Source organism: Cyprinus carpio, chromosome B7 (assembly GCF_018340385.1).
Source record: "Cyprinus carpio isolate SPL01 chromosome B7, ASM1834038v1, whole genome shotgun sequence".
NCBI lineage: Eukaryota > Metazoa > Chordata > Actinopteri > Cypriniformes > Cyprinidae > Cyprinus > Cyprinus carpio.
This window is the reverse complement of record NC_056603.1, coordinates 11,857,062-11,871,797: the sequence shown is the minus strand read 5'-3', so window position 1 is coordinate 11,871,797 and position 14,736 is coordinate 11,857,062. Positions and strand designations below refer to the sequence as shown.

Genomic DNA, 14,736 nt, shown 5'->3' with positions numbered 1-14,736 from the left:
TTCATACCTTTTTTTATTCAACACTGAATAATATTGATAAAGAAGTGTTAAACCTAATTAAAAATGTGTTATTTTACCCAAGGCTAGTAGACAGCTAGTAGACAGAGCCTATTAGATAGTATTAAATTCAAGAAGCTAATGAACCATGATCATTTCTCGGAGCAGCAGTTGTACAATGTGCAATTAAATCACCACAAAATGAAGTGGCAAGTGTGATTCATAAAAATCATTTCAACAGATGAGTACTGAGCATGTGATGCTGTGTTTCTGACCTGGTCATCATAGCGGTAGGTGAGATACTGCTCTCCTGTTGTGTCTTCCAGAAAGCTTCCTTGTGGAGAAAGTGCAAATTCAGGGAGGAAGTAAGCACTCTGCGTCTGGCTCGCTACTCCCTGTAAAACAAGACCACAACAACCACATTAAACTAATCAAAGTACCGTGGACATCATTTAAGGGCCTGAAGCTAACATTCTGAGAAAGCATAACGTACTGTAAGTATACAAAATATGTTATCAAATTTTATCAGTGTATTAATTTGAACTATCTCTTCATACATCAATATGATCTAATTAATATTCATGAGCTAAGCCTATTTGCATATACTGTATATATATATATATACTGAAAAAATAGTGGTAAAAAAATTCATTCGGAAACTGCTAGTAAATTTCACAAACAATTACAAAGAAACAGCAAATAACACATTACATTAAATATTTTAAAGTAGCTAGACAAATTTTGAAGTAGAAATACATTAGTATTTTCTCTTATACATACTCCAATGATCTTTGTTTTATTTAGAACTTTAAATAAAATATATCAGCCACTTTTTCCATCAGCCACTCACAAAATAAACTCAGAAAACTCATATAGAGTGACATAAAATAACCATCCTGACTCATAACCTGCCAGCTGCTATCCATCTCTGACATCCCCCAAACTAATAGGAGATAAAAGACTACAGCATGGAAAAAATAAAAGAAAATGTAACTGTAAGCATGTCAAAAGTTCATTGTGAGACAATAAGAAAAGCGCAGAAGAGAAAGCAGCTCTGGTTTGTTAGAGCTGAAATTCCCTTCGCCTTAGAGGTTTATTGAGGAAGATTAGCTGCAGCACATGAACCAAATCCTGAATCGTTCGGACCAATTTGAAGTAGGCTACCATGTGTTTACCATGCTAATGCTAGGCCGACGGCTTTCTCAAAACGGCCTGGTGACACACTTATAAACAATTTATGGAAGTTAAGGAGGTTATAAAATCACAGCGAGCTCCTGAAAAGCTTTTTTCCCTCCCTGCTCATTAAAAGGGGAACTATTTACAAGTGCTTGAAGCTTAAGAACAAAATGTACAAGGTATCAAAAGTGAATCTAATTTTGTACCTGAGCCCAGGGAGTGTCTGCTAGGGCGAGTGTGTGTGGCTGACTACTTCTCCAAGCACTTACGCCCTAAAGAGCAGCAGAGTTTGGCACACGGTCAGAGAAGCCGCTTTCATCAGCAACAGACTTTCACTGACAAGCCTGAATTAACAGTCCTGCTATCCATGTGTGTGTGTGTGTGTGTGTGTGTGTGTGTGAGAGAGAGAGAGAGAGAGAGAGAGAGAGAGAGAGGTGCTGGACAAAATTCAGAAGAATTTTAAGAACTGGCTCGAAATTCAGACTCACCACACAGAGGAAGTTCATTAGTTCAACATAAGTTTTGCAACCATAAATTATTTAATTAATTTTGAATGTTTATGTTTATTTTTTCCTCATATGTAGAATACAGTAATTGAAAACATATATTTTTGAACTGAGCAACACTGTCAACCCTGTCAAAACAATTTAAACACAGCCATCAACTACAGTACCACTATTTTCCCTCCAACAACTCTATAGAAATAAAAATTGACAACAAATTTAAAATGTTTTAAATAAATGACTAAAGTAACTAGATTATTTAATATCTATCTATCTATCTATCTATCTATCTATCTATCTATCTATCTATCTATCTATCTATCTATCTATCTATCTATCTATCTATCTATCTATCGTTCTATCTATCGTTCTATCTATCGAACGATACTTAATTCATTTTGAAAATTAATACTTAAAAATGAACATTTATGAAAAATGACTTTTATATTGATTCAATGAAAAAAAAAAAAAAAAAAAAACCTTCCCTTGGCTTTATTGCATTTTGGGTAAAAAATAATAACATTTTATAATAAATCTTTGAAAATCAAAATCTGGATTTGAATTTTTAATGTTATTATAACCTAAAGATGCTATGTGAAAGTTTGAAACAGAAAATAGTGGTTTTCATCTAGCCACTTTCTTGATAAAGAAAACACCTTTTTACTCAATTTAATCAAAATGGATTTATAGCTTTTTTGACCAAACTCTTTATATATATATATATATATATATATATGGAAATTTATTGGAATGGAATATGCAATTAAAACTACAGTATATTAGGTTACACTTTACTGTGTCCTTGTTACAGTGTAATTATACATTTAAGTGAGTAATATTAATTAACTACATGTACTTACTATATGGTTAGGGTTAGGATTACGGTTTGGTTTAGGGTTACTTGCATGTAATTATGCATAATTAAGCATTATTATAATAGTAAGCATGTTACGTGTAACAAGGACACCTTAAAACAAAATGTTACTGTATATTACATAATATATTATATATATATATATATATAATAAATCAGTTCAAAATCAAAATAAAGATGGTACCCTCTGTTATTGTTGATCACAATTAATATGTGTGTGTGTGTGTGTGTGTGTGTGTGTGTGTGTGTGTGTGTGTGTGTGTGTGTGTGTGTGTGTGTGTGTGTGTGTGTGTGTGTGTGTGTGAAATGTGTTTATGTTTATGTTAATGTTTGTCATGTAGGTTTCTGCAGTCTGTCTCCAAACACACAGTTCAATCTAGACTCCATACAGCCTAAACAAGTCCCGTGTGTCGCCTCTCCTGTCCCTCTGCACCCCTGTAAACACCCCGCCATCTGTATATACAGGAGTGCACTCACACACACACACACACAGAAATCCTTCAGGTGCTGACTGTGTTAGCAGGGGATATCTTCTCCAATAAATTCCCTATGAGGCCCCAAGGTACCTCATGGGGGCCCACACAGACTTATGACAACAAACTCCCTCCTGCACGTGCGAGCAAAGGAAAGAATGGAGCGGCTCAGCCATCTCTCATCATCTCTCACAGGAAACAGCCCTGACAGAGCAAAAATAATATGGCTAACAGGAATGACTTTCATTTCATAACCAAGAATAGACACCAAAGGGAGCTGCAAAAAAAGGATGTTCACAGTCTGACATACGATCCTTTAAGTGCCCTAAACAAAAAAAAAAAGTATTTCAGTAGATGAGGGCTTCAAACTCCTTTCATAAGAACTACCTCTGTTTCTATACACAGATCAGATCTTAATAGGCTTAATGCTGGGCTTTCTTTATTTTATGAGAAAGTACTTGGTTGGCTGCCTCTAAATCAGTTTAAAGGCCTATTCACACTAAGAACGATAACAATAAAGATAATGATAACTATATTAGTGTCCACACCAAGAAACAATAAAGTTGTGTTTATTATTAGTGTGTGCTGCAGTTTCGTCATCTGCCTCTTTAAATGCTTGATTTCTTTCAAAACTGGTTGATTTTGATTGGCTGTCTATGTTTTTAATCAACAAAAAGTCACTGTTTGGATTTAAACAAGCAACTGCTGAAGAGTTTATGGTTGGATCTTTATTACAGTGATTAATATGTTTGGTTACAATTCTTTTAACCCTAACTGATGATGTGTAGCTCTTCATTTCTTAAACAACAATGTCTGAAGACGTATCCATGTCCGTATTCCAGGATGACAATGCCAGGATTCACTGGGCTCAAATTGTGAAAAGAGTGATTCAGGGAGCATGAGAAATCATTTTCACACATGAATTGGTCACCACAGAGTCGTGACCTTAACCACGTTGAAGGTCTTTGGGATGTGATGGAGTCGACTTTGAAGAAGGGTTTGACTTTGCCATTGTCAATACAAGAATGAATGCAACTCTTGATGAAAATAAATGGTTGCTGGAACAATGCCAAAACAAATACACACTGTAATCAAAGCTAAAGGCAGTCTAATGTGTGAGACTTTTTTTTGGCCAGGAAGTGCTGTGGTGTAGACTTACCTACACTCTTAAAAAAAGGTGCTTCACGATGCCATAGAAAAACCTTTTTGTCTAAATGGCTCCATAAAGAACCTTTAACATCTGAAGAACCTTTCTGTTTCACAAAAGGTTCTTTGAGGTGAAAAAAGGTTCTTCAGATTACAAAAACGTAAGAAAGAGATGGTTCTTTAAAGAACCTTTGACTGAATGGTTCTTTGTGGAACCAAAACTGGTACTTTCTATGGCATTGCTTGAAGAACCTTTTGAAGCACCTTTATTTTTAAGAGTGTATTCTCACATATTTAGCTTTTTTATAATTAGCGTCACCTTTATTGTTATAGTTAAGCATACTGAAAAATATCGGCAAAAATCCAGTATCCTATATCCCTATTATATTAGCATCCACACCAACAGATGATAGCATTATAAGTGTGCACTGCAGTTTTTAAATGCTTGACAATTCAGAATTATCATTCATCACCTAGAAAAAAAAAAAAAAATAGATTTGGAATGTTTAATTAAACTTTATGCTCAGCACCATCTTCCTTGCTGTGAACGGCTCTTAACTCTTAATGTAATTTACCCTGATTTTGATTCAACTTGAACATCAGGCAGCGTGTGAGTAACCATACTGGGTTTCCTTTAACTTGGAGCCACATACAAGCTCATTACTAAAGGCTCCGCTCACTTCCACTGGCATTTACAAGAGCCGGCACAGGTGTTCGAGTTTTTATGCGCCAGAAGATGTTTCATCAGGCACTCTATTAGGGAACTGTAGATACATTGTCTCAGCAGGGCATAAGTGCCAAATAAGTAAAGCACTAAGTCGACGGCCGCGCCGTGAGTTCTAACTTCAAAGATTGGAAACGAAAGGCTCGGCTTTGAGCAAAGGAATGTCACGGCGCTGTCAGAGCGAGTCTACTCAACAATGTGGAGAAAACTCTGGCTGGTCTCTGGGTTTATGGCAGCAGGCCAGTGCCTTTTCTCAGACCGAACTAACCCTAGATAAGCTTTTGCCTTTTAGCGCTCGGTGCCAAGGATCAGCACAGTCAGAGGAAGACCTAATCCTGGATCATAACTTCCAGAAAGAGCACTTCGTTAAAATAGGGCCAGGTTAACATCTGGTCACTCGAACATTCCTCAGCTCTGAAGTCAGTGGGACAATGAAGACTCATCATTTACCCTGAGCAGCGTCTATGGGGTGGTAAAAGCATCCTGGCTTTAAATCCTTTGGAAAAAGCATCAACAACAATTTGGGTCACATGCCTCTTGTAAGACAATAATATAATATCCCTGACGTCACGTAAAAGCTTTCAGAGTATTTTTTAACAACAGTCAGTTACTATTGGCAGAAGCTATAGAAATGTAGTCGCATAGTGAGTCATAAAAGAAACCTACCAACTTTTTTTTTCACAGCACAATTCAAATGTAGATCTCTCTGAACTCAATATATCAATATACCAACATGTTAAAGAATACTGACCAGGCCAGCGTTTTCGACAGAATTATGATTTTGCAGCAGTGCAGTGGAGGATATATATTTATAAATATAAATATGAATACATTAAATATATATAGATTGTGTTTTTAAAGAAATTTATACTTTTATTTAGCAAGGATGCATTGAATTCATCAAAAGTGACAATAAAGACTTTTATGTAAAAAAAAAAAAGATTTTTGAAATGCTGTTCTTTTGAACTTTCTATTTATCAAAGAATCTTCAAAAAAAAAAAATCACAATTTCCAAAGAACAATTGTTTTTAATATATAATAATAATAATAACAATAATAAAAAGTTACTTGAGCAGCCAATCAGCATATTTGTGTAGGATCATGTGAAACTGAAGACTGGTGTAATGATGCTGAAAATTCAGCTTTGCATCACTGGAATAAATTACATTTTAAAATATATTCAAATAGAAAACAGTTCTTTTAAATTGTAATAATATTTCAAAATATTACTGTATTTTTGATCAAACTAGTGCAGACATCTTATTGACCCCAATCTTTTGAACAGTAGTTTACATACATACATATGAACATATCAACTATATTTAAAACTTGCTTAATTTTAGACTTGGAATTCAAAAAGTGAGTCAGATGATGAATTATTTTTGAGTGACTCATCAAAAGAATATGAATCAATTAATCGTGAACTGGTTAAGGGAACATTTGATTCAGACTGCAAGCTCACAGTCACAACACTGTTTACTTCTTTTGCCTGATACTGAATCTCAGGCAAGACAGCAACTATGCTTCACTACTGAAAAGCGGTGCTGTAAACACTGGACCAGGAGAGTCTGTATACACCAGAGCCTTTATTAGTGACATGTGGAGATAGATCTGGTGATAACATCATCCACCCACCTGCTGATGGATAATGCATATTCATCAGAATAATCTCAGCATGTAGCCTCTTTGAACATATTCCAATCAACAAAAGCAAAACTGCCCTGCAACGCTGAGCATGCTCCCTATGGCCATACTTTGATGTTCTTGGTGACTGTTTTTCTCGTACCAGAAGCGGTTGGTATATGCAGGGATTAAAGGGGTCATATGATGCTGTTAAAAATAACATTATTTTGTGTATTTGGTGTAATGAAATGTGTTTATGTGGTTTAAGGTTTAAAAAACACATTATTTTCCACATACTGTAAATTATTGTTTCACCTCTATACCCCACCTTCTGAAACACGTCGATTTTCACAAGGCTCATCGCTCTGAAAAGTGAGGTGTGCTGTGATTGGCCAGCCATCCAGCGCATTGTGATTGGCCGAATACCTCAAGTGTGTGACGGAAATCTTACACCTCTTAACATATTGTGATGCCTTGTCCGGACGGAGCGATGAGCCATAAACATAAAACCCATTATAAACGTTATATAAACATGATTTCTAGTCGTGTCTTCTTTTGAAAGGCAAAAACAAAGTAGTTGGGCTTTCTCAACGAAACAGCATCACACATCATGGCCTTGAGTGAGCAGAGGCTGGAGGCCTAGAGTGAGCCGCAGTCTATAGCGAGCCGCGGCCGGCTTGAATGAGCAGAGGTGGGCAGCTTGAGGTGGATTCTACGACAGAGCGTACCTTGTGCTTGCAAGAACCACATGAGACGACCCCAGGCTGGACTACACTTCATCCACGGTGAAAGCCCATTCTGCGATCCACAGTGCAAAGTTGATGTATTTCCTCAGCGACCAGCACGGATCAGCCCCAGGCATGACAAAGCGGATATCGTCCTCTTTTTGGAAGGCCAAACAAAGTAGTTTTGCTTTCACAGTGAAACACACAGCATCTATACGACATGGCGGCGGCGGCAACAACAATACTACAACGAGAATAAAAGGTACGCCTTCTTTCTTTGCTTGAACATCTGGGCGGTGTTATGCAAATCTTCCCACATGCTGACGTAGATATGTGGGGGCGTGTTAGAACGAGCTGTTTCAGAGGGGCGTGGACGAGTCTCAACTTTTATACAGAATATCTCTTTGGATCTGAGACTTTAGTCTTTGCAACTTTACAGAACTTCTTTATTCACCAAATTTGTAACACTCCAAGGAGAAAGGAAAATTTGAAATCGCATCATATGACCCCTTTAATAGAACAGAAATGTGGCTCATTCTTGGGAACAAAAAGCAACCCAGAGTTACAGTACAAACTTCAGGCTATTGCCAACCAAAGTGGCGTGATTCTGCAACATTACGCACATCGAACACAGCATCCCACTCAACTGGAATACAAACTATTGGCAACTTGCAAACTTTGAAGTCTAAAATACCAAAGTGCAAAGTTAATGGAGTTCATTGTGTGCTTTCATTAGCCACTGGAGTTGGTCCGTTCTGCTGGTACTACCCTCAGGCTGAATGTTTTAGCAAATGCAGGTGTTAGATGATGGTGCCAGATCTTTGATGTCATTATGAAAGCAGGCCTTCCATCACTCAGAAGTCATGCAGCACAAAAACACTTTTGTTCACGTTGTCCTCAAGTTCTTAACTCCAACCCATGAATGTCCATCTCACAGGTACTCAATTCTATTGAGCAGCAGTCAAATTGAGATTCTAAAAGAGAATAGAGTTGTTCACTTAATTAGGGCTACACAATATATCAAAATAAAATTAATATGGCATTAAGGTTTGTCAAATAACACAAGCTTCAAATTAATTAAATATATGCAGTTCCACAGAGATGTTTGGCATTACCAAGTAACAAACACCTTCAAAATATTACTCAAATGATGACATGTCCAGGTTTCTTGTTATGAACATAACATTGCTTTAAGGTTATAAAAATGTTTCTTACAACATTCTTTATTTTCAACCAAAATACAATGTAATTTTAAACATAAAATCGTCCAGTTTTCTTGCTGTGATTGTAACATTATTTTAAGAAAAAACTCTCTTAAAACATTTAAGTACAAATAACATCCTATTGTTCATAACATTTTCTCTCAATGTTGTGAAAATTTATAAAATATTAATAATGTTCCATAAACATTAAAAATGTTTAGAACATTCTGCCCTGTATGCTTCATGTTTTATGTTAAATTTTGACATTTAATCAGTAAATTAAATTCCAATAATAGGCACTACGAGCTTCCACCAATCAAAGAAAATCATTATTGATAAAATCCATTTTTGCTGCATTTGAAGCAGCATTTAGATGTCATTGAGTCATTCATTCAATTCAATTTGTTCAAATGGCTAATTCATTCAGGAATGAAGCAACTGTCTTTACGAGTGAATAACAGAATCACTGATTCATTCATTCAGGAACGAAACATTTACTGGGTGTTTTTTGGAGAACAACTCACAACATAGCTGTTTATTGATTTATTAATTACATTTTTAATCATGCTGATATTTGGGAAAAAACAGCAGGCTCGCTCATGTGATATTGCCTAACTATTTCATATAGAATTATAAGACAAAAACACATACAGAGGTATTTTTGCCCCCATTTAAATAGTGTTTTGTTAATTTTTTTTTTTTTTTGCAAAATGATTGTCATACCCAATAATGTCAGCTTCCACACTGTTAAAACAACAACTACAATATTATCACACACCTCTAGTACCAACCATCCTTATTTTGACACTGTCATTAGTCTTACAGCAAGATTGTCCTTTTTTGGCTTGTTCCAGCTGTCTGTTGATCTCTGTTATCTTCTGAAGGCACTTTAATAAGCAAGAACTCAAGAGGATGGAGGTTCATGTCATGGTAACACTTTTATCAACCCGACACCTGTGACAAATGTGCCTGCAACAAGCCAGCAACTGTTTCTGGGTAACTAAGGTACAGCTTGGCAGTTGCCAAACACTCATTCACATATATAAACATACATAAACTTACATACTTACAAGGCAATTACGCACAACTTGCTTCCTAAAACAATTAGGAGGCACTTGATGGCATCAGCTGCTTCTCACTGAGATGTGTAAACAAAAGCACACCACTGGAGGAGGAACTAACCATTTTTGAGCACTAATCAAATACATCCATTCATTTCTATTAGTAAGTTTCCAGAAACACACCAGAGTGAGCCATCAACTTTTAATCTCAATTATGACCTTTCTCTAATTATGAACTCTTCTCGCAATAGCAAGTTTATATCTTAAAAATTTCTCGCAATTCTGACTTTTTTCTTGCAATTGCGAGTTTATTTATCTCAATTCTCTCTTATTTTCTCAGAATTGTGAGATATAAACTTGCAATCATGAGTTATAAAGTCAGAATTGTGGGATATAAACTCGCAATCGTAATTCTCACTTTTATCTCGCAATTCTGACTTTTTTTTTAAATTGGGAACTATAAACTCGGCATTGCAAGTTATAAAATCCAATTCTGAGGAAAAAAGTTGACTTTTTATCAAAATCGCACATTTATATTTCACAATTTTGACTTTAAAACTTGCAGTTGCTTGTTATAAAGTCAGAATTGCGAGATAAACTTAATATGTTTTCTTTATATCTCAGAATTTCACATTTATGTCTCACAATTCTGACTTTATAAACACACTTGTGACTTTCTATTACGAAACTGTCACTTCATAAGTGACAACTGTGAGTTTATATCTCGCAATTCTATGAAAAAATTAAAAATTGCTAATTTATGTCATGCAATTCTGAGAAGAAAGTCAGAATTGCATAATGTAAACTCCCAAATGAGAGGGAAAAAAGTCAGAAGAGTGAAATAAAAAGTTGCAATTATCTTTTGTATTCAGTGGCGGAAACAGGCTACCATAATCGACTCCACAACCAGCCAATAATCCAGCTTGATTGATGGCTTCTGTGCACTGCTGAGGTTCTGACAAAACAATAAAAAGAGGTTATAAGACAATAACCCTAAAGTCAACAGTTCCCGCCAGCACTGATGACCACCCCGTGAGCTGTGTTCACAGAGCTTGGGTGACGTGTTCAGGGAAAATCCTGTTGAGGAATTCCGAGACGGGTCTGGCTGACCTTGAGAATGGGAATTGAGTAAACATGAGGATCTGCTAGCAGCTGTTCCTGATCTATTTGTGTACCTGGACATAGAACAGATTACCATAGTATAGGATATTTGTTTTGAGGTGACATGGGCTCTGTTCCAAAACCTAGCGGGCTGCCTGAATGGGAAAAAATAGTGGAAAAAATCTAATAAATGTTGATTTTAAAAATAATTCAATACTCAAAGGTATCAAAAAACAGTTCATCATTATGAGGTACTGACGTATTAAAAGTCTCAGTTTTCAAGTTATGTCAAGTATATCACAAAAGTCAGTAAAAAGGTTAAATTAGTTAGCTACAGGTCAAAAGTTTGGAATAAGTTTTATTTTTAATGTTTTGTTCAGAAAAATACAGAAATATTGTGCCATATTATTTACATTATAAATAACTGTTTTATATTTCAATCCGGTGATGCAAAGCTGCGTTTTCAGCAAAAAAAATAAAAAAAGCTTTTGCTGATTAATATTTTTGTGGAAACTTTATTTTTATTTTTGTTTTTCTTCAGGATTCTTTGATTAACAGGGTGTTCAAAGGAACAGCGTTTTTTTTTAAATCAGAAATCTTTTGTGACATAAATGTCTTTACTGTCATTTTTTATCAATTTAATCCATCCTTGCTGAATAAAAGTATTAATTTCCTTTTAAATAAAAACAAAAACATATACTGTGCTGACCTGAAACTTTTGAAGGGTATAATGTATATGGATTATATTTCTCTTCATGTATGTGAAATGTCCTAGTTTTGTTAAATAAAGTCTTATCTGGAATCATTCAGGAACTGAGAAGTGATTCAAAATGATGGAGCAGGTCACAAATATTTTCTGTGCTATGTGTGTTTATGCTTATTAGAGTCCAACATCATTTGATTAGCAACATATGCTAAAATTCAAACTCTGTTGAAATCACCAGTGACCTGATTCTCCTGAACGCTATCTGTATGACACAAGAACGTTATGTTCCAAATCTTTCACTTACAATGTTGTATTTCAGACTGAACACTAGCAAGGCAGTCCAAGGTTTTGGAACAGAGCAATAATCTTTTCACCAAAACAAAAAGCATTTGCTCATATTGGCCTGTTGAGGAGAAGTCTCAACAATTGAGATATTTATGTGGGTAAAAACTGTACACATTGTTGCAATATTTCACAGTTAATCACGTTAAAATATTTCCTATTCTGAAATATGTCTGAGTCAGGAAGCAGCCCAAGATAATTCTGCCTTCCACTGTTATATTTACTCTAGTCTGTGACCCCACCTCGTCTGCTCTTAACCTCCTTAACAGTTAACGCTTCTTATCACCCTCCCCTACAAGCACCAGCACTGACACATTTGACTCCAGGCTGGCTCGCCACTAGCCAAACCTCTTCTGTTTCTAATCACACCCCTTAACACGTCAGCTTAACGCCACTCCACCTCGCTAACTCTTAACCCTGCCTCCTCCACCTCTAATACCAACAAAAAAGTGCCCGTCCTCTCTCAAAAAAAAGTCCTGCATCCCCAGCATCTGCCTGTGGGAAACGTCCAGCCTTGGCTCAGCAGGAAGCTCGGGATTTACCGCTAAGCATTTAATGGTCCTAACATCCATAACTCACACTTGTCCATACCATCCAAAATAAAGTGGGGGGTTGAGAGACAGAAGATATATTCCCTCTTCCAACTTCATTATGCTCAAACTCAACATGAAATGGCATTTGAAACTTATTTTACTTCCTTGTACGTTAATACTTAGCGCAGGACTTAATTTCATCCATCAGGAATTAATTGGATGAAAAAAAACGCTGTTTCATACCAGATCTGTTTTTGATTTAACAGATTAAACCCATTTATGACCTTTATGACAAAATAACATTTTTTTAAGTTTAAGGCATCTGCATTACCTTTGTTGCATTATTATTAATAATAAAAGTAAGATTGTGCATGTAAATATTTACTGGTTGAGTCTTTTGAAAACCTGTTTGAAATTACTCTCTTTTTTTGCAGTAATATTGCTAACTGTGCAGATATTACATGCTTCACCTTTATTATCATTCTAAATATATATATATATATATATATATATATATATCTATATATATATATATATATTATATATATATATATATATATATATTATTTTACCTTAACCAGAAGATCCTGTTTTACACTTAAATAAAAATTCATTTACAAAGTGCAAACATGCAATAACATGTTTAAAGAGTTGTTCAAAATGTTGTTGCTGTATGCAGTATATTCAGATCATTCAGAAAATGAAAATATCAAATACAGTTAGAATACATTAAATATGTTGAATTCACTTTATCATATTTTTTAAACTTTTGTATTGCATTTTTATAAAGTCATAATTTTGTTATAATATAATACTTTGTTGATCTGTTTGCTATTTTCAGATGTTACTAATTACATATAACTATTTCTTTCATAATGTGATTTTTGGTGAATTGTATTAAAGCCAGTTAGGACTAATTTGACCAGCAAATATAATAATTCTTAAAATACGGTAACCCACATTAATTAAAACATGAATATATATATATATATATATATATAATATATATATATATAAAGTGACAGTGAAAAGTAAGTGAAAATTACATCACAATAATCCAATTAAAAAGACACAAACTAAAAATTCGTACAGTGAAAGTGAAAGAAAGTGAAAGTGACGTGACATTCAGCCAAGTATGGTGACCCATACTCAGAATTCGTGCTCTGCATTTAACCCATCCAAAGTGCATACACACAGAGCAGTGAACACACACACACACACTGTGAACACACACCCAGAGCAGTGGGCAGCCATTTTTATGCTGCGGCGCCCGGGGAGCAGTTGGGGGTTCGATGCCTTGCTCAAGGGCACCTCAGTCATGGTATTGAAGGTGGAGAGAGAACTGTACATGCACTCCCCCCACCCACAATTCCTGCCGGCCCGAGACTCGAACTCACAACCCTTCGATTGGGAGTCCGACTCTCTAACCATTAGGCCACGACTAGTGTGATTTTTGGTAAATTTAAAACCAGTTAAGATCAATTTGACATTATGTTTAAGTTTTACAATAGTATATGAACCCACAACAATTAAAAAAAAAACCCTACAAAAAATGTATTGTTCACATTTTTCAATTCAATATAACAAGTAAGATTTTAATGATATTATCCCCATTGAATCACTATAATGCACCTGATTTCCATTTCAGAATTCTGGTCACCTTATTTTAACTTGCAAACTGTACATTTTAATTACATCTCATTATTTCTTTTATTAGTTATTATTATTATTAGTTTTTTGCTTTACTTCCAGAAGTTCAGCTTAGGATGCAACATATAGCTACTTTCAGCTATTGCATTTTATGCAAATTAATTTGTTAATCTGGTAAAAACAAATGTAAATCATCAAGGATCAGCTGGACACTGAAGTTCCAATATGAAGACTGAATCATCGTGTTTGCTAACGTCACGACTCAAACCCCTGAGGAGCAGAACTTGTTATAAAATATAATTGAAATGATTCCCCATCAGTCTGAACTGAACTGCATTTTGATTGCTATTCTGTTTTTGTTATGAAATGAAGATGCACAAGCTAACAGATGTTGTGAGGTCAAAAAACACTGAGGTGAACTGCTGCTGGATATCTACCATATGCAAATCCAAAAGCCGCTCGAGGCACTTCAGAGCAGAGATTGAAATACTTACTGAGAATAATAAATAGTAAAGGTGAGAGAACACACAGTTTACTATATTTACAAAGCAAGGCAGCTTCAGGAAGTGCCTCAGTGCTGGGTAAGCAGTTCACACCACTGAATTTAATACTTTGAGTGTAGTGATGCATATAAATATCAAGCCGATTACATATATGCAGATCACACTGGAAGTAAAATAATAAAGGGTCAGTGCAGTAAGAATTATCTGAAAATTGGGGTAAGATGTTATGAACATTACGAAAGCTATATTCTCGTGAATAATAATAAGGTGACATAACATACTCCAAACTACATTCTATAAACTGGTTTGCTGAAAGGCAGATAAGTGGCACTAGTGACACTAACACAGGCTAAGCTTTCAGTACACTGGCATTGCAGTAAGCTGGCAGAAACTGCTG

At 35.4% G+C, this 14,736-nt stretch overlaps 1 protein-coding gene across 1 annotated transcript in view; it reads right to left on the bottom strand.

Annotated features, from left to right (window-relative positions):
- The window catches only part of LOC109112132 (ADAMTS-like protein 3), a 181,288-nt gene that overhangs the window by 159,128 nt on the left and 7,424 nt on the right, over positions 1-14,736 (bottom strand). Inside the window, exon 2 of the mRNA XM_042727273.1 lies at positions 273-392. Within this exon, the coding sequence (XP_042583207.1) occupies positions 273-392 (120 nt within the window). The remainder of the gene's footprint in view (positions 1-272; positions 393-14,736) is intronic.